The sequence below is a fragment of the Pristiophorus japonicus genome, chromosome 14, assembly GCF_044704955.1.
Source record: "Pristiophorus japonicus isolate sPriJap1 chromosome 14, sPriJap1.hap1, whole genome shotgun sequence".
Taxonomy (NCBI): Eukaryota; Metazoa; Chordata; class Chondrichthyes; family Pristiophoridae; genus Pristiophorus; species Pristiophorus japonicus.
The window spans coordinates 165,957,960-165,982,816 of record NC_091990.1 but is presented as its reverse complement, the minus strand read 5'-3'; the positions used below and the strand labels follow the sequence as shown (position 1 = coordinate 165,982,816).

General features: G+C 44.7%; 1 protein-coding gene across 1 annotated transcript in view; it reads right to left on the bottom strand.

Annotated features, from left to right (window-relative positions):
• Nucleotides 1-1,949: 1,949 nt before the first annotated feature.
• The window catches only part of LOC139279535 (cytochrome c oxidase subunit 6A, mitochondrial-like), a 38,440-nt gene continuing 15,532 nt past the window's right edge, over nt 1,950-24,857 (bottom strand). The window contains exon 3 of the mRNA XM_070898658.1: nt 1,950-2,156. Coding sequence (XP_070754759.1) covers nt 2,076-2,156 — 81 coding nt within the window. The 3' untranslated portion in view covers nt 1,950-2,075. The remainder of the gene's footprint in view (nt 2,157-24,857) is intronic.

Below are 24,857 nucleotides of genomic sequence, written 5' to 3'. Positions count from 1 at the left end.
AAATTGATGAACATTTGTGGTTACCGAATAAGGGAAATTGAACAATTTTCCATCCTAGGAACATGGGGACCGACTTTCACTTCCTGGCCTCGCCTGGTATTAACGGCCTCAAAGTGGGCTCGATAGCCTTACAGCCTCATGATATAGTTGGCTCCAGTTTAAAAGGGGCCGGCCACCGGGGGTGCAAAGCACCCACCTGTTTCAGGCAATAGGCCTCTGTTAACATGGAAATCTGGATTCTATGTTGCAAGTAGGACCTCAATTGCTATGTTAGGTAGGAACTGGTCAGAGTCTGCGCAGTGCATGGGTGATGGAAAAGAAGAGGTTTTCTTAAAAATAAGTGTTGAATTATTTTTGTGGATCCCAGTGTTGACATCAAAGACTAGAAATGACTGTGTTTATGTTAAGAAAGGCTTAACTGAATATCGTTTGTCTCTTGGCATAATTAAGCATGCTCGTGAGCAAGTGATTTTACTATTTAACTTGCTTGTCAAACATTGTGCTATAAATTACCATTGACAGTGTTAAGCAGTCATTTAAATCCCTGAAGGCACACACGTGAGTCTACTACAGATGTTTACTGTGCGATTTTCCTGCAGAATGGTGGCTAAGAGGCTAAGGAAGTCCTGCTTTGATGACATGGCACTGGAAACACTGTTTGAAGTACAGAGAGAAAGGATATATGAAAGAGAATCATCACCGCTCCCATCCTCTTCCCCCCCCCCCCCCCCCCCCCCCCGAGGTATGTGGTGCAGCGGGCATGGGAAGATATTGCTGAAAGGATCACTGCTGTTTCCTGAACCTGTCGGACCAGATAGGATACAAAGATGTGGCAGATCTCCAGAATTAGGCTCCGGTAAACCAACACCTTTGTGCTGAACAAACACCTGTCATAAACAGACATGCAAGACATTCAACTCTACCAAACTTAAGCAGGCTTACCATTAAGAAAATGTTAACCAGTGCAATACTGGCATAAGAAACCCAGGGTCAAGAATGCTTTGCATAAATGGGGATAGTTACGTAAGATATAATTAGGACCTGTCACATGTCAACCTGTGTTACAGCAAGAATAACAAATTTAGGTCTAAACTGGAATTCATGCAAGTCGGTCTAACAGGTTAAGGTTTTTAAAAATTTTAAGAATCCAGACTGTCACTGAAGCTGTAGAATTGCATGACATTATCAACTGTTATTAGTCTATGTACTTTCCATATCTTAATACTATTCTTTCACTTGCAGGCCAAGATTTATGTGTCGAGTGTGAAATGTATGTTTCAGATAATGCCAAAGGCAATATTAGGACTATTTGAACATCTATTAATATTTTTGATGTTCAAGCAGTTCTAACATGACACCACAATCACGCAATTGAAAGTCTCATTTAACTGTTGAGATTGAGCATTTGTGATTGGTGCAAGAGAACGTTATGTGAACCCTCTTCTGCCATCTGTATATGCAACATAAGGAAAGGGCCATTGCTATGTACCCTTCAACATGTGGCACAGGATTATTGTTGTATATCCAACACCTGATACAGGGTTATTGCTTATACCCTTCAACACAAAATACAGGCTCATTACAATATGCACCTCAACACATGGCACAAGGTCATTGATGTATTTAACTCAATACAAGATCCAGGTACGTAAGTGTGTTACTATTACGTGGTGCAGAATCACTGCTGCATACCCAACTCTTGAGGTAGGTCATTTCTGTACAATGTTTATTATGTTACTGTATAGACCTTGTTTTGATATTATTTTTCAATGTTTTAAAGTCATGAATCAAAGTAAATGCAGGTTTGTGGGTTTTTTCCAACTCATCTATGCCAAAATCTCATTCAACCTATTTGAATGAGATGACTGAACTACAAGTGAGGTTTTGCTTTACTGTACAAGGAGATAACTTTTCCAGGATTAGAGACAGCTCAATACTGAGAGACTATAGGTCATGTAAAGCCTTTTATTGTATATTTTGAATGTTACATATGGATTATAATAGCACATGTGAATTACGTATTTTAATGTTGAATGCATTGTGGGGCTGGAATTCCCAACAATGAATGTAATGCTTTATTTCTCATAGCCGGTAGGTAATGGATTGGTGTGTGAGTTGTGGAAAAGTGAATGATTCCCATCTCTCCAAGGAAAAGGCTGTAAAAGAGAAACAAAGTTGCATCAGTACTGCTGTGAGACAGAAAAAACAATCCAAAACTACTATAGAAACGGAACTTTTCTCATTTGTTTGATGGCTGCGAGGATCCTGTGTGAAACAGGTTTGGGACAGTCTCAATGTAATTACTTGTGAGCATAGGGCCAGCACACACAACTTCCCTTAATCTCGACTCACGGGCACCAAATTGGTCACATCTCCACTCATTGGGCTCAATTTTGCCCAAGCCCGTTTTCTGGCGTATTGTCATAGTTAACGCCCGTTTTCTTGGCCAGAAATGCAACAGAAATATTTTGCCTGATGTACAATTCAAATTTGGCGCCATGCAGCGTTTCCATGTCGCCTCGGGAGGTGGAGCCTGCTGTCTCGGCCGAAGAAACGATGTTGCACCTTCTGCGCATGCACGGGAAAAGAAGTGACATTTTTAACATAGAAACATAGAAAATAAGTTCAGGAGTAGGCCATTCGGCCTTTCGCGCCTGCACCACCATTCAATAAGATCATGGCTGATCATTCACCTCAGTCCCCCTTTCCTGCTTTCTCTCCATACCCCTTGATCTCTTTAGCTGTAAGGGCCATATCTAATTCCCTCTTGAATATATCCAACAAACTGGAATCAATAACTCTCTGCGGTAGAGAATTCCACAGGTTAACAACTCTCTGAATGAAGAAGTTTCTCCTCATCTTAGTCCTAAATGGCTTATCCCTTATCCTTAGACTGTGTCCCCTGGTTCTGGACTTCCCCAACAGGGGGAACATTCTTCCTGTATCTAACCTGTCCAGTCCCGTCAGAATTTTATATGTTTCTATGAGATCCTCTCTCATCCTTCTAAATTCCAGTGAATACAGGCCCAGTCGATCCAGTCTCTCCTTATATGTCAGTCCTGCCACCCCGGGAATCAGTCTGGTGAACCTTCGCTGCACTCCCTCAATAGCAAGAATGTCCTTCCTCAGATTAGGAGACCAAAACTCAACACTATTCCAGGTGAGGCCTCACCAAGGCCCTGTGCAACTGCAGTATGACCTCCCTGCTCCGATACTCAAATCCCCTAGCTATGAAGGCCAACAAACCATTTGCTGCCTTCACCGCCTGCTGTACCTGCATGCCAGCTTTCAATGACTGATATACCATTACACCCAGGTCTTGTTGCACCTCCCCTTTTCCTAATCTGCCACCATTTAGATAATCTGCTTTCGTGTTTTTGCCACCAAAGTGGATAGCCTCACATTTATCCACATTATACTGCATCTGCCATGCATTTGCCCATTCACCTAACCTGTCCAAGTCACCCTGCAGCCTCTTAGCATCCTCCTCACAGCTCACACCACCACTCAGCTTAGTGTCATCTGCAAACTTGGAGATATTACACTCAATTCCAGCATCTAAATCATTGATGTATATTGTAAATAGCTGGGGTCCCAGCACTGATCCCTGCGGCACCCCACTAGTCATTGGCTGCCATTCTGAAAAGGACCCATTTATCCCGACTCTCTGCTTCCTGTCTGCCAACCAGTTCTCTATCCACATCAGTACATTATCCCTAATACCATGTGCTTTAATTTTGCACACCAATCTCTTGTGTGGGACCTTGTCAAAAGCCTTTTGAAAGTCCAAATACACCACATCCACTGGTTCTCCCTTGTCCACTCTACTAGTTACATCCTCAAAAAAGTCTAGAAGATGTTTCAAGCTTCATTTCCGCTTCATAAATCCATGCTGATTTGGACTGATCCTGTCACTGCTTTCCAAATGTGCTGCTATTTCATCTTTAATAATTGATTCCAACATTTTCCCCACTACTGATGTGAGGCTAACCGATCTATAATTACCCGTTTTCTCTCTCCCTCCTTTTTTAAAAAAAAGTGGTGTTACATTAGCTACCCTCCAGTCCAGAGTCGATAGACTGTTGGAAAATGATCACCAATACATCCATTATTTCTAGGGCCACTTCCTTAAGTACTCTGGGATGCAGACTATCAGGCCCTGGGGATTTATTGGCCTTCAATCCTATCAATTTCCCGAACACAGTTTCTCCTTCTCACTAGACCCTCGGTTTCCTAGTATTACATAAGAACATAAGAATTAGGAACAGGAGTAGGCCATCTAGCCCCTCGAGCCTGCTCCGCCATTCAATAAGATCATGGCTGATCTGGTCGTGGACTCAACTCCACTTACCCGCCATCTACCCGTAACCCTTAATTCCCTTATTGCTTAAAAATCTATGTGATTTGAATACATTCAATGAGCTAGCTTCCTTAGGCAGAGAATTCCACAGATTCACAACCCTCTGGGAGAAGAAATTCCTTCTCAACTCGGTTTTAAATTGGCTCCCCCGTATTTTGAGGCTGTGCCCCCTAGTTCTAGTCTCCCCGATCAGTGGAAACAACCTCTCTGCCTCTATCTTGTCTATCCCTTTCATTATTTTCAATGTTTCTAGAAGATCACCCCTCATCCTTCTGAACTCCAACGAGTAAAGACCCAGTCTACTCAATCTATCATCATAAGATAACCCCCTCATCTCCGGAATCAACCTAGTGAATCGTCTCTGTACCCCCTCCAAAGCTAGTATATCCTTCCTTAAATAAGGTGACCAAAACTGCACGCAGTACTCCAGGTGCGGCCTCACCAATACCCTATACAGTTGCAGCAGGACCTCCCTGCTTTTGCACTCCATCCCTCTCGCAATGAAGGCCAACATTCCATTCGCCTTCCTGATTACCTGCTGCACCTGCAAACTAACTTTTTGGGATTCATGCACAAGGACCCCCAGGTCCCTCTGCATCACAGCATGTTGTAATTTCTCCCCATTCAAATAATAATCCCTTTTACTGTGTTTTTTTCCAAGATGGATGACCTCACATTTTCCGACATTGTATTCCATCTGCCAAACCTTAGCCCATTCGCTTAACCTATCTAAATCTCTTTGCAGCCTCTCTGTGTCCTCTACATAACCTGCTTTCCCACTAATCTTTGTGTCATCTGCAAATGTTGTTGCACTACACTCTGTCCCCTCTTCCAGGTCATCTATGTATATTGTCAACAGTTGTGGTCCCAGCACCGATCCCTGTGGCACACCACTAACCACCGATTTCCAACCCGAAAAGGACCCATTTATCCCGACTCTCTGCTTTCTGTTAGACAGCCAATTCTCTATCCATGCTAATACATTTCCTCTGACTCCGCGTACCTTTATCTTCTGCAGTAACCTTTTGTGTGGCACCTTTATGAAGACAGAGCCAAAGTATTTGTTCAACTGGTCTGCCATTTCTTTGTTCCCCATTATAAATTCACCTGATTCTGACCGCAAGGCACTTACGTTTGTCTTCACTAATCTTTTTCTCTTCACATATCTATAGAAGCTTTTGGAGTCAGTTTTTATGTTCACAGCAAGCTTCCTCTCGTACTCTATTTTCCCCCTCCTAATTAAACCCTTTGTCCTCCTCTGCTGAATTCTAAATTTCTCCAAGTCCTCAGATTTGCTGCTTTTTTCGGCCAGTTTATATGCCTCTTCCTTGGATTTAACACTATCCTTAATTTCCCTTGTTAGCCACGGTTGAGCCACCTTCCCCGTTTTATTCTTAATCCAGACAGGGATGTAAAATTGTTGAAGTTCATCCATGTGATCTTTAAATGTTTGCCATTGCCTATCCACCATCAACCCTTTAAGTATCATTCGCCAGTCTACTCTAGCCAATTCACGTCTCATACCATCGAAGTTACCTTTCCTTAAGTTCATGACCCTAGTCTCTGAATTATCTGTGTCACTCTCCATCTTAATAAAGAATTCTATCATATTATGGTCACTTTTCCCCAAGGGGCCTCGCATAACAAGATTGCTAATTAGTCCTTTCTCATTACACATCACCCAGTCTAGGATGGCCAGCCCTCTAGTTGGTTCTTCCACATATTGGTCGAGAAAACCATCCCTAATACACTCCAGGAAATCCTCCTCCACCGTATTGCTACCAATTTGGTTAGCCCAATCTATATGTAGATTGAAGTCGCCCATGATAACTGCTGTACCTTTATTGCACGTATCCCTAATTTCTTGTTTGATGCTGTCCCCAACCTCACTACTACTGTTTGGTGGTCTGTACACAACTCCCACTAGCGTTTTCTGTCCTTTGGTATTCCACAGCTCCACCCATACAGATTCCACATCATCCAAGATAATGTCCTTCCTTACTATTGCCTTAATTTCCTCTTTAACCAGCAATGCTACCCCACCTCCTTTTCCTTTCTGACTATCCTTCCTGAATGTTGAATACCCCTGGATGTTGAGTTCACAGCCTTGGTCACCCTGGAGCCATGTCTCCGTGATGCCAATTATATCATATTCGTTACTTGCTGATGCGCAGTTAATTCATCCACTTTATTACGAATACTCCTCGCATTGAGGCACAGAGCCTTCAGGCTTGTCTTTTTAACACTCTTTGCCCCTTTAGAATTTTGCTGTAATGTGGCCCTTTTTGATTTTTGCCTTGGGTTTCTCTGACCTCCACTTTTACTTTTCTTCTATCTATCTTTTGCTTCTGCCCCCATTCTACTTCCCTCTGTCTCCCTGCATAGGTTCCCATCCCCCTACCATATTAGTTTAACCCCTCCCCAACAGCACTAGCAAACACTCCCCCTAGGACATTGGTTCCGGTCCTGCCCAGATGCAGACCGTCCGGTTTGTACTGGTCCCACCTTCCCCAGAACCGGTTCCAATGTCCCAGGAATTTGAATCCCTCCCTTCTGCACCACTCCTCAAGCCATGTATTCATCTTAGCTATCCTACAATTCCTATTCTGACTAGCATGTGGCACTGGTAGCAATCCTGAGATTACTACTTTTGAGGTCCTACTTTTTAATTTAACTCCTAGCTCCCTAAATTCAGCTTGTAGGATCTCATCCCATTTTTTTACCTATATCGTTGGTACCTATATGCACCACGACAACTAGCTGTTCACCCTCCCTCTCCAAAATGTCCTGCAGCCGCTCCGAGACATCCTTGACCCTTGCACCAGGGAGGCAACATACCATCCTGGAGTCTCGATTGCGGCCACAGAAATGTCTATCTATTCCCCTTACAATAGAATCCCCTATCACTATAGCTCTCCCACTCTTTTTCCTGCCCACCTGTGCAGCAGAGCCACCCATGGTGCCATGAACTTGACTGCTGCTGCCCTCCCCTGATGAGTCATCCTCCCCAACAGTACCCAAAATGGTGTATCTGTTTTGGAGGGGAATGACCGCAGGGGACCCCTGCACTACCTACCTTCTGCTGCTCTTCCTGCTGGTCACCCATTCCTTATCTGCCTGTGTAATTTTTACCTGCATGCTGGGACCCCAGCTATTTACAATATACATTAATTATTTAGATGAAGGAATTGAGTGTAATATCTCCAAGTTTGCAGACGACACTAAACTGGGTGGCGGTGTGAGCTGTGAGGGGGACACTAAGCGGCTGCAGGGTGACTGGGACAGGTTAGGTGAGTGGGCAAATGCATGGCAGATGCAGTATAATGTGGATAAATGTGAGGTTATCCACTTTGGGGGCGAAAACACGAAGGCAGAATATTATCTGAATGGCAGCAGATTTGGAAAAGGGGAGGTGGAACAAGACCTGGGTGTCATGGTTCATCAGTCATTGAAAGTTGGCATGCAGGTACAGCAGGCGGTGAAGAAGGCAAATGGTATGTTGGCCTTCATAGCTAGGGGTTTTGAGTATAGGAGCAGGGAGGTCTTTCTGCAGTTGTACAGGGCCTTGGTGAGGCCTCACCTGGAATATTGTGTTCAGTTTTGGTCTCCTAATCTGAGGAAGGGCATTCTTGCTATTGAGGGAGTGCAGCGAAGGTTCACCAGACTGATTCCCAGGATGACTGGACTGACATATGAGGAGAGACTGGATCGACTTGGTCTTTATTCACTGGAGTTTCGAAGGATGAGAGGGGATCTCATAGAAACGTTTAAAATTCTGACTGGTTTCGACAGGTTAGATGCAGGAAGAATGTTCCCGATGTTGGGGAAGTCCAGAACCAGGGGTCACAGTCTAAGGATAAGGGGTAAGCCATTTTGGACTGAGAAGAGGAGAAACTTCTTCACAGAGAATTGTGAACCTGTGGAATTCCTTACCGCAGAGCGTTGTTGATGCCAGTTCATTGGCTATATACAAGAGGGAGTTAGATATGGCCCTCGTGGCTAAAGGGATCAAGGGGTATGGAGAGAAAGCAGGAAAGTGGTACTGAGGTGAATGATCAGCCATGATCTTATTGAATGGTGATGCAGGCTTGAAGGGCCGAATGGCCTACTCCTGCACCTATTTTCTATGTTTCTGTGACCAACTCGCTAAACGTGCTATTCACGACATCCTCAGCATCGCGAATGCTCCAGAGTGAATCCGTGCGCAGCTCCAGTGCTGCAATGCAGTCTGTCAGGAGCTGCAGCAGGATACGCTTCCTGCACATGTAGTCATCAGGGACACTGGAAGCGTCCCTGAGTTCCCACATGGCACAGGAGCAGCAGGGCATGTGTCAAAGCTCTCCTGCCATGACTTAACCCTTTTGATGTTATTTCAATGGGCATGCATGCGCAGTACAGCTCCAGGTTGGCAATCGGCCATTTTTAAAGAGCCAGTTGTATGTGTGATAACATTGAGTGTTGTGTGAGAGTATCGGAAAAATCGGAGCTGCAGCAATACAAGATGCAATGTGGTGCAAGGATCAAGAATTTCTTACAGGATTGTGGAAGCACTAGTTACTGTCATTGAGACCAGAAGAAGGAGCTAGACACAAGCAGAGGTCACACAAAATTTCCACCCAAAGAAATTAAGAAACGCTGGAACCAAGTTGCAGATTACTGCGCAATGGTGATCACCACGAGATCTGGAGGCCAGTGTAAAAAGTGGCAGGACCTTGGTCAAGTAGTTAGTGTCAGTAATATTTTCATTTATTCAATGGAATTGTAAATGTGACCAGCTGTATATGTCCCACCCAGCAGAAAGACACTCTCTCTAAAAAGTTGCATTTTCATCTTTGCAGAGGAAGGTGGCACATAATAAAAGGGGAAGAACTCGAACAGGAGGAGGCTTAGCAAATCTGCAGCCACTGACACCCTTGGAAGAAAGGGTCGCTGCTTTGATGGGTCCTGCCTTGGTAAAAGCAATCACCACTGCACAAGCTGGTCCCACACTCGAGGGAGAGGATATGTCCTGCAAATTCCACAGTCTGGCTTTGCTAAATGTTAAGTACTGTGCGAGCTAGCCATGCTTCGGTTCACGGGGACATCTCCCATCAGCTATGCTTTGGTTCATGCAATCTGCACAAGCTGGGCCACACTCGAGGGAGAGGGCAAGTCCTGCAAATTCATCGTGGTCCTTCAAATCAGCCTGCTGCCTGTGCTGCGTAAGCCTACTGATGCCATCCACCCTGCCCCTTCCTCTGCTGCTAACCATTTGTCTGTGTTCTGTTATATTTTGCAGAACTTGAGGCCAACCCTGACGATGCAGAAGAATATTCAGACGAAGGCGAGCATGAAGAGAACATCTTCCAATCACACTTTACAGAGCAATGGGGGTGAGGGGGAGGTGGAGGGGATGGATGAAGCCCCATCTCTTGCACTCACTTTGGAAGAGATGCAGGTGCCGCCCATTGAGTTGCTAGCCCCTTTGCTGGCTAGTGGTTTGAGTATTGGTGGGACATTCCATGGTTTCCCACCGTCCGAGGCTGGGGATTCCACTGGAGTGCAGCGAGGCACACCCAGGGCCCCATCTTCCAAGGTCGCGGGTTCCAGTAGTGAGGTGCGAGCCACACCCATGGGGAGGAGGGGAAGGAGAGCTCGACAGAGCTCTCCTGAGGCGCAAGATCTAACAGATGTGGTTCAGATGATGGCAATGAGTGGGGAGAGCATTGACCTTGCTCCTGGAGGTAGCAGGACTGTCGGGAGAAGTCACAGCAATCTCATGAGAAGTGGAAACGATGTACAGGACCATGAGTGAGGGAATATCTCAGTCAGCTGAAACCATGTCAGTGACCATGAAGGAGGGAATATCATAGGTAGCTGATACGCTGTCAGTGAACATCAGGGAGGGAATGTCAGAGATGGTGCAAACACTATCACTGAACATGAGGGAGGGAATGTCACAGGTAGTTGAGACAGTTTTGCTCAACATGAGGGAGGGAATGTTGCAGGTCATTGAGACACTGTTGGGGAACATGAGGGAGGGAATGTGGGAGTTAGCTGCTGCAATAAGGGAACACGCCCAGACGCCGCGCCCATTGACAGAATCAACTGCCACTCCCACTCCAATCCCCAGACCAGCCTCTGAAGAGCTCCAAGCCGGGCCCTCCACATTGCCGCCTGCCCCCCCCCCCCCTCAACAGGTGCGCGCTACCTGAGACCTTAGGAAGAATAAGCTCGGTACCAACCCCAGAAACACTCTGCCACCGCCTGCGGGCAGGGGTGGTGGAGTCACCAAGACCAAGCGTGGTGGGCGGTCTTAGAATAAGGTGGAGGAGAGATGGGTGCAGCCTTGCTTTGCTGCTGCTGCTGCTGTTGTTGTTATTATTGTTGCTGTTGTAATTGTTCTCATTAAAAGATTTTTGTAAGTTATGTAAATTTACAAGTTTAAAAGTTAGTAAGTGATCTTAAAGTAAATAAGTGATCGTAACTGAAAACTTTAAAGTTTGATACAAGAATAATTTTATTAAAGTTAAATTAAGTACAAAGAACTGTTTGTTAAACTTTTGAATAAAATATATTTTACATTAAAACTGAATCATTTACATTTGTTTTGTTATTAACACAACTTTTGGTACTCAAGAAGAATTCTTTTCATTATTTGTTCAATTATTAACACAATTTTTGAAATAAACAAGAATAATTTCCATCATTTGTTCCATTAACACAACACAACATTACGGAACAGGTCCAAACAGTAAACATGGTCCATGTGGAATACTTGTCGCTGAGCCTTCAGGCAGCAAAGCGTTCACTGATGAGCTGCTGGCGCAAGGCTCGAGCAATCGTTAGAGGCACGATGGCCCGCTCTCCTCTGCTGTCGTGCTTCAGGTTCAGGTACTTGCATGGCTTCCTTGTCCTCCTACACGTCATCTGCATCTTCCTCATTATCATCAGCCACTCTCACACAGGTGGGTCTTCTACCAGCTGCTGCTGCCTCATGATGGCTAAGTTATGCAGCATGCAGCACACAACAGTGAACTGACCGACAATCTCAGGGGAGTATAGCAAGTCGCCTCCGGAATGGTCCAGGCTCGGAAACACTGCTTCAAGATGCCAATGGTCCTCTCTATGCTGCTGCGCATCACAATGTGCGACATGTTGTATTCCCGATCAGCTTCCGTCCGGGTTACGCGTAAAGGAATCATGAACCAGGTGGCCAGACTGTACCCTTTGTCTCCCAGTAGCCAGCTCTGCCCTTCTGGCTGCTGCTGAAACATGGCAGATATAATGCTCTTGCATAGATGAACGCATCATAGAAACATAGAAAATAGGTGCAGGCCTTTTGGCCCTTTGAGCCTGCGCCACCATTCAATATGATCATGCAACTTCAGTACCCCACTCCTGCCTTCTCTCCATACATCCTGATCCATTTAGCCGTAAGGGCCACATCTAACTCCCTTTTGAATATATCCAACGAACTGGACTCAACAACTTTCTGTGGTCGAGAATTCCATAGGTTCACAATTCTCTGGGTGGAAAAGTTTCTCCTCATCTCGGTCCGAGATGGCTTACCCCTTATCCTTAGACTGTGACCCCTGGTTCTGGACTTCCCCAACATCGGGACCATTGTTCCTGTATTTAATCTGTCCAATCCTGTCAGAATTTTATGTGCTTCTATAGATCCCCTCTCATTCTTCTAAATTCCAGTGAATACAGGCCCAGTTGATCCAGTCTCTCTTCATATATCAGTCCTGTCATCCCGGGAATCAGTCTCGTAAACCTTTGCTGCACTCCCTCAACAGCAAGAATGTCCTTCCTCAGCTTAAGAGACCAAAACTGCACACAATACTCAAGGTGTGGTCTCACCAAGGCCCTGTACAACTGCAGTAAGACCTCCCTGCTCCTAAACTCAAATCCTCTTGCTATGAAGGCCAACATGTCGTTTGCTTTCTTTATTGCCTGCTGTACCTGCATGCCTCCTTTCAATGACTGATGTACCATGACACCCAGGTCTCGTTGCACCTCCCCTTTTACTAATCTGCCGCCATTCAGATAATAACCTGCCTTCCTGTTTTTGTCACCAAAATGGATAACCTCACATTTATCCACATTACACTGCATCTGCCATGCATTTGCCCACTCACCTAACCTGTCCAAGTCACCCTGCAGCCTCTTAGCATCCTCCTCACAACTCACACTGCCACCCAGCTTAGTGTTATCTGCAAACTTAGAGATATTACATTCAATTCCTTCATCTAAATCATTAATATGTATTGTAAAAAGCTTGGGTCCCAGCATTGAACTTTGCGGTACGCCACTAGTCACTGCCTGCCATTCTGAAAAGGACCCGTTTATCCTGACACTCTGCTTCCTGTCTGCCAACCAGTTCTTGATCCAAATCAATACATTACCCCCAATACCATGTGCCTTAATTTTGCACACTAATCTCTTGTGTGGGACCTTGTCAAAAGCTTTTTGAAAGTCCAAATACACCATATCCACTGGTTCTCCCTTATCCACTCTAGTTACATCCACTAGTTACATCCTCAAAAATGTTTTAGATTTGTCAAGCATAATTTCCCTTTCATAAATCCATGCTGACTTGGACCAATCCTGTCACTGCTTTCCAAATGTGCTGCTATTACATCTTTAATAATTGATTCCAGCATTTTCCCCATTACCGATGCCAGGCTAACCAGTCCATAATTCCGTTTTCTCTCTCCCTCCTTTTTTAAAAAGTGGGGTTAAATTAGCTACCCTCCAATCCATAGGAACTGATCCAGAGTCCATGGAATGTTGGAAAATGACCACCAATGCATCTAGTATTCCTAGGGCCACTTCCTTAAGTACTCTGGGATGCAGACTATCAGGCCCTGGGGATTTATCGGCCTTCAATCCCATCAATTTCCCAAACACCATTTCCTGACTAATAAGGATTTCCCTTAGTTTCCCCTTCTCGCTAGACCCTCGGTCCCCTAGTATTTTTGGGAGGCTATTCGTGTCTTCCTTGAAGAAGACAGAACCAAAGTATTTGTTCAATTGGTCTGCCATTTCCTTGTTCCCCATTATGAATTCACCTGATTCTGACTGCAAAGGACCTACATTAGTCTTCACTAATCTTTTTCTCTTCACATATCTATGGAAGCTTTTGCAGTCAGTTTTTATGTTCCCTGCAAGCTTATTCTCATACTCTATTTTTCACCTCCTAATTAAGCTCTTTGTCCTCCTCTGTTGAACTCTAAATTTCTCCCAGTCCTCAGTTTTGCTGTTTTTTCTGGCCAATTTATATGCCTCTTCCTTGGATTTAATACTATCCCTAATTTCCCTTGTTAGCCACGGTTGAGCCACCTTCCCCGTTTTATTTTTATACCAGACAGGGATGTACAATTGTTGTCGTTCATCCATGTGATCTTTAAATGTCTGCCATTGCCTATCTACCATCAACCCTTTAAATATCATTTGCCAGTCTATCCTTGCCAATTCACATCTCATACCATCGAAGTTACCTTTCTTTAAGTTCAAGACCCTAGTCTCTGAATTAACTTTGTCACTCTCCACCTTAATGAAGAATTCTACCATATTATGGTCACTCTTCCCCAAGGGGCCTTGCACAACAAGATTGCTAATTAATCCCCTCTCATTACACAAGACCCAGTCTAGGATGGCCTGCTTTCTAGTTGGTTCCTTGACATATCATGGGTGCTCGCACGGTATCTTGCATCGACCGACATGATCCAATGCATGTCCTCACACATGAGCTTTACATTAATGGAGTGGAAGCCTTTTCTGTTCCTGTACATCTCGGAATCTTCCAAAGGTGCTCGCAAGGCGATGTGGGTACAATCAATGAAGTCCTGTACCTTTGGGAAACCAGCAATCCTGGAGAAGCCCACAGTCCTGTCACGCATTGCCTGGACTGTCATGGGGAACTTTATGTAGTCATTCCTCCGGGCATATAGTGCCACAGTCACCTGCCGAATCCAGACACGTGTTACATGTTGAGAAATGGCGCACATATCCCCAGTTGTAGCTTGAAACGATCCTGAGGCATAGAATGAAAGTGCAACTGTAACCTTCACTTCAACTGACAAAGCAATCCCCCTGATGCTTCCAGGTTGCAGGTCTGCATTGACCAACTCACAGATCTCAGGTACAACTTCTTTGCGGAAATGCAGCCTTCTGACAGTCTGCATCACTCGGGTGTAGGTACGAACACCTGTCTCGATATACCCGAGCTGAGTAAGGCCTCTGTTATGTAATGATGTGTGTATCGTCCCAGTACCTTAAATGTAATGTAAGCACTATGCCACACCACAGAGGGCACTGTGGTGGAAAACCTGGTCGTACCTGCAACAGGCTATATAAGGCTGGACAACACACCTGAGAGGCACTCTGGAGCTGAACAATAAAGGACGAAGGTCACAGCAGTTAGATTTACACCAGACCGTGTGGAGTCAGTGATTTGTGTGCTACATACACCACAGCCTCCTGTCCAGCACCCTATGGGATCTGATGTTCCTCATGCGATGATGTCGAATTAATTATCTCCTACTTAGCACCATGATGCAGTAGGCTCGCACAAGGTATGGCATTCTCAGTATTGCCCCCATAGTTAAATTTTACCTTTGCAAGAAGCTCAAAACGTCAGAAAGGCAGGCAGGACAGGTTCTTTGTTCTCTTTCCCCAAGGTCTGTGTGGATGGACCACACCCAGGTCTTATGACTTCTCCTCCCCCGGCCAACCCCCCCACCAAAAAAAATTCATTACTCCCTTTCTCCCCCAAACTCATTGTTGTCTTGTGACTTCTCACCCCGCCCCCTCAACTCATTTCAGTCTTGTGCCTAATGCAGCAGCCTTCTGATCAGAGCCTCCGTCCCCGGCCTCAGTGCAGAAGCCTTCTGATTGCCACCCCCGAGCTTGTTTTCCAGCCGATCCCCTGTGTCCGGACGTCGGGCCAATTCTGACGGCTGACACTACGACCCAGCAGCCCTGCTTGAAGATGTTCAGTGGTGGTGTGTGAGTTTAAAAAAAATGAAAACTTCAGAAATCTAATAAACTTCCATGTACTCTGTTGAAAGGTTTAAAAAAAAGTTCAACTTTATTATGGATATTTAAAGTGTTTTTGACTCCCAAAAACTTTGAGGAAAAACAATGGGGTCTTTCAGCGCCAATTTCTCAATGTGCCCTGTTTTCTGTTAACTCACCAGAAGGTTTTTCAGGTGTGGTCAGATACGCCAACCTAGGATTAAACAATTTTGGGCAACCTGCAAGAAATGATGTCAAAAAAACCTAACCTAGAAAAATTGTAACTGAATAAGTTATGCCGGCGCAGATTCCAGGAGGAAACTTTGAATTAAATACGTATGCCAGCAAAAACGGTGCACGCCAAAAAAAATAGTGCAAATGACCCGGGAAAATTGAGCCCATTGAAACTAAATTGGTAATTTGGAGATGGTGGTGTAGGAAATGGAAAAATGTCTTAATATGGAAATATGACTTGAAAAAGACTTGCTTTTATATAGGTCCTTATCACACCTCTCAGACACATCCCAAAGTGCTTCATGTGCGATCGATTACTATTGAAATAGAATGACTTGTTATGTAGGCAAACATCGCAGCCAATTTACATCCAGCAAAATCCTATAAACAATGAGAGGTAATGTTTTTTTGGTGATGTTGGTTGAGGGAGAATGTTGGCTAGGACGCAAATAATTCTCTGCTCTTTGAATTGTGCCATGGGATATTTAACACTGACATAAACCAATTTAGTTGGCACATAAGGCTTCAGGTTTAACATCTCATTCGAAGGATTGCACCTCCAATCTCTCAGTATTGCATTGTAGGTAAATGGAGGGAGTCTGTGCTACAGTAGAGGGAGCTGTGACAGATAGGAAGTTATGTCACATTTCAAGTCACATATGATCTGAAATGTAGCCCGTTACTTGAATTTTATTTAACTCTCGGCCCAGTTTCTCTGTGTTGGGGGTAGAATCAATATTCCTTCGGAGTATCTGAAAACTGCCATTGTAAAGATATGTTTAATTTTTCAATACATTCTGATTGTAAAGCAAGTCGAAACCATTTGATGTTTTGGATCCACCCAGGATTACAGATATCTCCGAGATATTCATCGTTCCTCCAACCACTGCTCTCGCTGCATCCTGGGATGCACACTCAACGTTATGCGCTGCCACATGCATGCTCTCAACCTCTCTCTTCAGCAACACCGACTCACTCTGTCTCTAAGCTATCCTGGTCCGCAGTTCCATTTCATCATTCGCCTCATCCGGCGCTTTAAGCAAAAACTTCTTTCTTTCTTTTCAGGTGTCAAGGATCGTAAACTTCAACAACTGTTGGACACCAAAGCCCCTCCGGAACCTTCTTACCCTACACTTCCCTCTGATCCCATCCCTTCTTCCAATCTTACCCCCTGCCGTGTTTTCACTATCCCCTCTGACCTTCCTCTCTCTGACCCTGAATGATCAGTCCTCAGCAAAGGTCTGAGCTTCATCTCCTTATACCCCGACCTCAATGAATTTCGAGCTCAGCACGATGCTGAGCTCTTTTTCCGCCGCCTTCGCCTCCGTGCCCACTTCTTCAGCCAGGAGTCTTTCGCCCCCCCCCCCTGCACAGCTGATCTTTACTCCCATTTTCAGAATTCTCGCTCTACCTGGACCCCTCCCTCTGGCCTCTTACCCTCTCTAGCCCTCTTCATTGCAAACTGCCGACGCGACATCAGCCGTCTCAATTTCTCTGCTCCCCTCACTCACTACAACCTACCTCCCTCTGAACTTGCAGCACTCCGCTCGCTCAGATCCAACCCCAACCTTGTCATTAAACCTGCTGACAAGGGTGGTGCTGGTGTTTTTTGGCGAACCGACCTCTACCTTGCAGAGGCTGATCGCCCACTCTCTGACACCTCCTTCTACCTCCCCCTGGACCATGACCCCACCACTGAACAGCAAGCCATTATTTCCCAGACCATCACTGACCTCATCTCCTCTGGAGATTTTCCCTCCACAGCCACCAACCTCATAGTTCCCCAACCCTGCACAGCCCGCTTCTACCTCCTTCCCAAGATCCACAAACAGGACTGCCCCGGTAGACCCATCGTTTCAACCTGTTCTTGCCCCACAGAACTTGTTTCTTGCTATCTCGACTCTCTATTTTTTTTCCCCTTGTCCACTCTCTTCTCACCTACATCCGCGACTCCTCCGACGCCCTCTGTCACTAACAGTTTTCAGTTTCCCGGTCCCTACCATCTCCTATTCACCATGGACGTCCAATCCCTCTACACTTCCATCCCCCACCAGGATGGCTTGAGGGCGCTCCACTTCTTCCTCGAGCAGAGGCCCAACCAGACCCCATCCCCTACCACCCTCCTCCGCCTGACTGAACGTTCTCACATTGAACAACTTCTCTTTTAACTCCACTCATTTCCTCCAAATTAAAGGTGTTGCTATGGGAACCTGCATGGGTCCTAGCTATGCCTGCCTTTTTGTGGGATATGTTCCAGTCCTACTCAGGTCCCCGCCCTCACCTCTTTTTCCGGTACATTGATGACTGTATTGGTGCCATTTCCTGCTCTTGCCCTGAACTTGAAAATTTCATTCACTTTGCATCCAAATTCTGCCCTTCCCTCACCTTCACATGGTCCATCTCCGACTCTTCCCTTCCCTCCCTCGACTTTTCCGTCTCCATCTCTGGGGATAGGCTTTCGAGCAGTATTAGCCCGCTGACTCCCACAGCTACCTAGACTACACTTCCTCCCACCCCATATCCTATAAGTACTCCATTCCATTCTCCCAGTTTCTTCATCTCATCTGCTCTGATGACGTAACCTTTCACACTAGTGCCTCTGACATGTCTTCCTTTTTCTTAACCGAGGATTTCCCTCCGCCATGGTTAACATGGCCCTCGACTGTGTCCGTTCTATTTCCCGCACCTCTACTCTCACCCCTTCCCCTCCCTCTCAGAATCATGATAGGGTTCCCCTTGTCCTCACCTTTCACCCTACCAGCTTCCATGTTCAACGGATCATCCTCCACCATTTCCGTCACCTCCAGCGTAATCCCACCACCAATCACATCTTCCCCTCCCCTCCCCTCTCAGCGCTCCAAAGGGACCGCTCCCTCTGCGACATCCTGGTCCATTCCGCAATCACCTCCAGCACCCCTTCCCCTTCCCACAGCATCTACCCGTGCAAGCGCAAGAGATGCAACACCTGCCCTTTTATCTCCTCCCTTCCCACTATCCAAGGCCCCAAATACTCCTTCCAGGTGAAACAGCAATTTACTTGTACTTCTTTCAATTTAGTATGTGGTATTCGCTGCTCATGATGTGGTCTCCTCTACATTGGGAAGACCAAGCGTAGATTGGGTAACCACTTTGCGGAACACCTCCATTCAGTCCGCAAGTGTGACCCTGAGCTTCCGGGTCTCCTCTGGAGATTTTCCCTCCACAGCCACCAACCTCATAGTTCCCCAACCCTGCACAGCCCGCTTCTACCTCCTTCCCAAGATCCACAAACAGGACTGCCCCGGTAGACCCATCGTTTCAACCTGTTCTTGCCCCACAGAACTTGTTTCTTGCTATCTCGACTCTCTATTTTTTTTACCCTTGTCCACTCTCTTCCCACCTACATCCGCGACTCCTCCGACGCCCTCCGTCACTGTTAGTGACGGAAGGCGTCGGAGAGCTCCCACTCTGATCTCTCTGTCCTTGGACCTCTCCATTGTTCCAATGAAGCTCAATGCAAGCTCGAGGAACAGCACCTCATCTTTCGTTTAGGCACTTTACAGCCTTCTGGACTCAACATCAAGTTCAACAAATTCAGAGCATAACCTCTGGCCATTTTTGGCTCCCTCCCCCCCCACCCCCTTCCCCATCTTATGTTTTTATTCTCTTTGTCTCCAATGGCAGCTGCTCATTACTCCGCCATTCACACCCTATCCAGATTAATCTTTATCTAACTTCTGTCGTTACCATTTCAAGTTGGCCCATCATCCTTTTTGTCTCTCTCATCTCTCCTGCCTTCCACCCTATCACAGACCTTCCCTTTTGTTCTTTCTTCCCCTCCCCCTTTCAGTGCTTAACAATGATCTTTTCGAACATTCACCAGATCGGAAGAAGGGACAACGACCCGAAACGTTAACTTTGTTATTCTCTCCACGGATGCTGCCTGACCCGCTGAGATTTCCAGCATTTTGTTTTTATTTCAGGTTCCAGCATCTGCAGTATTTTGCTTTTATAGAAACCATTTGACACAGATTGCTTGTTTTGTATTGAAAACGATCAATTTATGGTAAAGGGTTTGGTAATGTGTAATTGGATATGTAGCTTAGACCAGGCACCATTTAATCTATAGGATGTAGACTCTCAGTCCAGATGCCTGTTTGAATTAATGTGGAATGACAGATGGTCCACAGGAACAACGCTTGGCTCAGGCATGGGGATATATTCCAACAACCAGCTTTTCAGTTTTTCTGAGCCCAATTAGATACAGGCAGGAGAAAAAAAATCTCACGTATAGGTTTTGTTATGGACTTTGACCCAGGTTTAGTATTAAGGAATTAGTGAAGTTGCATGTTTTATTATTTTTGTATATCCTTTGGAGCTCATAGAATCATACAGCATAGAAGTAGGCCATTCGACCCATTATGCTGGCTTTTTGAAAGAGATGTCCAATTAGTCCCACTCCCTCGCTCTTTCCCCGTAGCCCTGCTAATTTTTTCCCTTTAAGTATTTATCCAATGCCCTTTTGAAAGTTATTATTGAATCTGCTTTCACCACCCTTTCAGGCAGTGCATTCCAGATCACAACTCGCTGCATAAAAAATGCTTTCCTCATGTTGCATGTAGGTCTTTTGGCAATTACCTTCAATCTGTGTCCTCTGGTTACCACCCTTCTGTCACTTGAATGTTTCTCATTTATCAAAATTCTTCATGACGAGCTATAAGTTAAATGTTCTGTAATCAAGTGAAATCTACTGTATTGATTTTTCACTGCTGCCTACTTTTTACTTTTAAGAAACCTGATTTGTAGGTTATAGCCTGAGTTGTATAAATAGAGTGTTTATACATAAGAATATAAGAAATAGGAACAGGAGTAGGCCATAAGGCCCCTCGAGCCTGCTCCGCCATTTAATAAGATCATGGCTGATCTGACCACGGACTCAGCTCCACCTCCCTGCCCGCTCCCCATAAGCCCTTATTGTTTAAGAAACTGTCTATTTCTGTCTTAAATTTATTTAATGTCCCAGCTTCCACAGCTCTCTGAAGCAGCGAATTCCACAGATTTACAACCCCTGAGAGAAGAAATTTCTCCTCATCTCAGTTCTAAATGGGCGGTCCCTTATTCTAAGATTATGCCCTCTAGTCTTAGTCTCCCCAATCAGTGGAAACATCCTCTCTGCATCCACCTTGTCAAGCCCCCCTCATAATCTTATACGTTTCTATAAGATCACCTCTCATTCTTCTGAATTCCAATGAGTAGAGGCCCAACCTACTCAACCTTTCCTCATAAGTCAACCCCCTCACCCCTGGGATCAACCTAGTGAACCTTCTCTGAACTGCCTCCACAGCAAGTATATCCTTTCGGAAATATGGAAACCAAAACTGCACGCAGTATTCCAGGTGTGGCCTCACCAATACCCTGTACAGCTGTACAAGACTTCCCTGCTTTTATACTTCATCCCCTTTGCAATAAAGGCCAAGATTCCATTGCCTTCCTGATCACTTGCTGTACCTGCATACTAATCTTTTGTGTTTCATACACAAGTACCCCCAGGTCCCGCAGTACTGCAGCACTTTGCAATCTTTCTCCATTTAAATAATAACTTGCTCTTTGATTTTTTCTGCCAGACCTCACACTTTCCAACATTATACTCCATCTGCCAAATTCTTGCCCACTCACTTAGCCTGTCTACGTCCTCCTGCAGTCTCTTTATGTCCTCCTCACACATTGCCCTTCCTCCCATCTTTATATCGTCAGCTAACTTGGCTACGTTACACTCAGTCCCCTCTTCCAAGTCGTTAATATAGATTGTAAATAGTTGGGGTCCCAGCACTGATCCCTGCCCACCCCACTCGTTACTGATTGCCAACCAGAGAATGAACCATTTATCCCGACTTTCTGTTTGTCAGCCAATCTTCTATCCATGCTAATATATTACCCCCAACCCCTTGAACTTTTATCTTGTGCAGTAACCTTTTGTGTGGCACCTTGTCAAAAATGTCTTCTGGAAGTCCAAATACACCACATCCACTGGTTCCCTTTTATCCACCCTGTTCATTACACCTCAAAGAATTCCAGCAAATTTGTCAAACATGACTTCCCTTTCATAAATCCATGCTGACTCTGCCTGACTGAATTATGCTTTTCCAAATGTCCTGTTACTGCTTCTTTAATAATGGACTCCAACATTTTCCCAACCACAGATGTTAGGCCAACTGGTCTATAGTTTCCTGCTTTTTGTCTGCCTCCCTTTTGAATAGGGGCGTTTTCCAATCTGCTGGGACCTCCCCAGAATCCAGGAAATTTTGGTAAATTACAATCAATGCATCCACAATCCCTGCTGCTACTTCTCTTAAGACCCTAGGATGCAAGCCATCAGGTCCAGAGGATTTATCTGTCTTTAGTCCCATTATCTTACTGAGCACCGCCTCCTTAGTGATTGTGATTGTGTTAAGTTCCTCCCCCTCTCCCTATAGTCCTTTGACTATCCACTGTTGGAATATTGTTAGTGTCCTCTACTGTAAAAACTGATACAAAATACTTGTGTTTATGTTATGTGAAGACAAGAAGAATGCGAGAACTGTATCAATTTAGCGAATTCATTATAGTAATAAAGGTTTCTGTTCAACCTTTGGGCAACAATACCATCACCAGATAATTTATGTATAAAGTCACACTGTGATTTATCAGTAAGGGTTCACCTATGGGAGTAGCCTTTGGTGCTTCAAATGGTGAAACAGTAAAAATGCAACAGAAGCTTTAGTCTGCATTTAATTGTGCTGTACCTAACCTGGGAGTGCTTCATGATGAAACTGAATGTTCAAAATGGAAAATGCTAATGCTATCATACCTCAGTTTGATAAGACCAAAATTGACACACGCAAGTTTTTGAGATTTTAGTTCAAGAAACAGCAGTCTCTCCTGCAGTTGTGACAAATCATTCACTCCTTTTACCCCAACATCCAGACACACATTCTTCCAGCAGGAGTTGCTGGATAAATGCATTGAGCCACCATTCTTTTAACCAAATACCAAATTGGAGAATAACTCTGGAAATGTTGCAACAGTCTGATTGGACATTGTACAATTCACAGCATTTTTAGAAGCAATGAAATGTTTGACTCTTGCCTTGCTTTTGATAATGGTGCTGCCCATTCATGATATCCTCACAAGGTTATTTTACAACCTTGTGTGGAGAGAATTCTGGGACTTGAAGTACAGTGATGACTTGCACAGATATAGTAGCCTTTACAAATTTCTGCCATCTTTTCCTGAAGATGTTGACTTATGCAATAGTACAATTCTGTGAGGCTTTGCACAAGGAATGTGTGAACCTAGCGTGAGTGGGGATTTTGAGGTTGTCTAGTGGCTTGATGAGTTTATCCAGAAACGCCTGCTGCAAGTACACATGTCTGTATGTTGGGCAATTCCAGAATAGGGCTTGACTGGGATGTCCCCACAGCCGAATGGCCTGTCAACAATTGCTATCAAGGCTTCCACATAAATAATGGCTGTTTGGGTAAAATACCATTGGGCAGCTGACATCTGCAGAACCATACCATATGATTTTTATAAATGATAGTGTCATTGAGAATGTAAGTGTGCTAGAGGAGTATATGGAACAATTCATGGAGCTAACTGTAGAAAAGGAATTGGTTCTTTAAAAAAAAGCAGAACTCAACCTGGATACATACTGGATCCTAATGGCATGTACCCTAGACTGTTGAAAGAAGTCAGAGAGGAGATAGCAGAGGCTCTGGCCACATTTTTCCAATCCTCCTTACATTTGCAAGTAGGATTGGAGAGTAGATAATGTAATACCCTTGTTCAAGAAGGAAGAGAAAGATAAACCAGTTAACTATAGACCAGTTAGGCTAATACTAGTAAACATTTAGAAATGCATGGGTTAATCACATGTACATCGATGACAGCAGCTCTACCTTACCACTATCTCTCTGAACCCCTACACGACCTCGATGTTGTCAGGTTGCTTGTCTGACATCTAGTCCTTTATGAGTTAAAATTTTGTGCAATTAAACATTGTTGCTGGTGCTGCTATGCTCATCAGAAGTTACTACTTATTAACTGATCACAACAGAAATTATGCTAATCACCGTTGTCATTTTCAAAACCTTTCAAATCAGAGCTATTTTTTTCCAACCATAATTATTCTCCTTTGCACTTGAAAAAGAAAAGTAATATGCTTGCAATGCAAAAAAAATCAGGTTAACTCCGACATAACCACGATATATTTTTTGAACCTGCTCCAACTCTATGTTCCAGCACATGCCTTCTGTTCATCTGGTTTTTGCCTCTCCTTCACCTCCCCACCGTTACACTTTGGGACTCATCCCCTATATCCTGTTACTTCTGTCCCTGACTACGAAATAGACTTCAAGAGGACATAGACAAGCCGGTGGAATGGACGGACACATGGCAGATAAAATTCAACGCAGAAAAGTGTGAGGTGATGCATTTTGGTAGGAGGCATGAGGAGAGACAATACAAGCTAAATGGTACAATTTTAAAGGGGGTGTAAGAATAGAGACAGGGGGGTGTTTGTGCACAAATCTTCGAAGGTGGAAGGACAGGTTAACAAAGCAGTTAATAAAACATATGGGCTTTATAAATAGACATATAGTACAAAAGCCAGGCACCATTTCATCTATAGGATGAAACACTAGATTGGCTCCAGCTGAAGTACTGTGTCCAATTCTGGGCACCACACTTTAGGAAGGACATGAAGGCTTTGGAGAGGGTACAGAAGAGATTTAATAGAATAGCTCCAGGGATGGGGTGGATAGACTGGAGAAGCTGGGGCTGTTCTCCTTAGAGCAGAGAAGGCCAAGAGGAGATTTCATGGAAGTATTTAAAATCATGAAGGGTTTAGATAAGAGTAAATAAAAAGAAACTGTTTCCAATGGCTGAAGGGTTAATAACTAGAGGGCACAGATTTAAGTTGATTGGCAAAAGAACCAGTGGCGATATGAGGAAAAACTCTTTTACGCAATGAGTGGCTAGGATTTGGAATGCACTGCCTGATAGCATAGTAGCTATAGATTCAATAGTAGCCTTCAAAAGGGAATTGGATAAATACGCAAAGGAGAAAAAAAATCACAGGGATATGGGGAAAGAGCGGGGAGTGGGACTGACTCTTTGAAAGAGCCAGTAGAGACTCGATGGGCCAAATAGCCTCCTTCTGTGCTGTACTGTTCTATCATTCTACGAAAGTCTCCTCAAAATCTAACTTTGGTCTCAGATTCTAATTCTTCTACTATTGTTT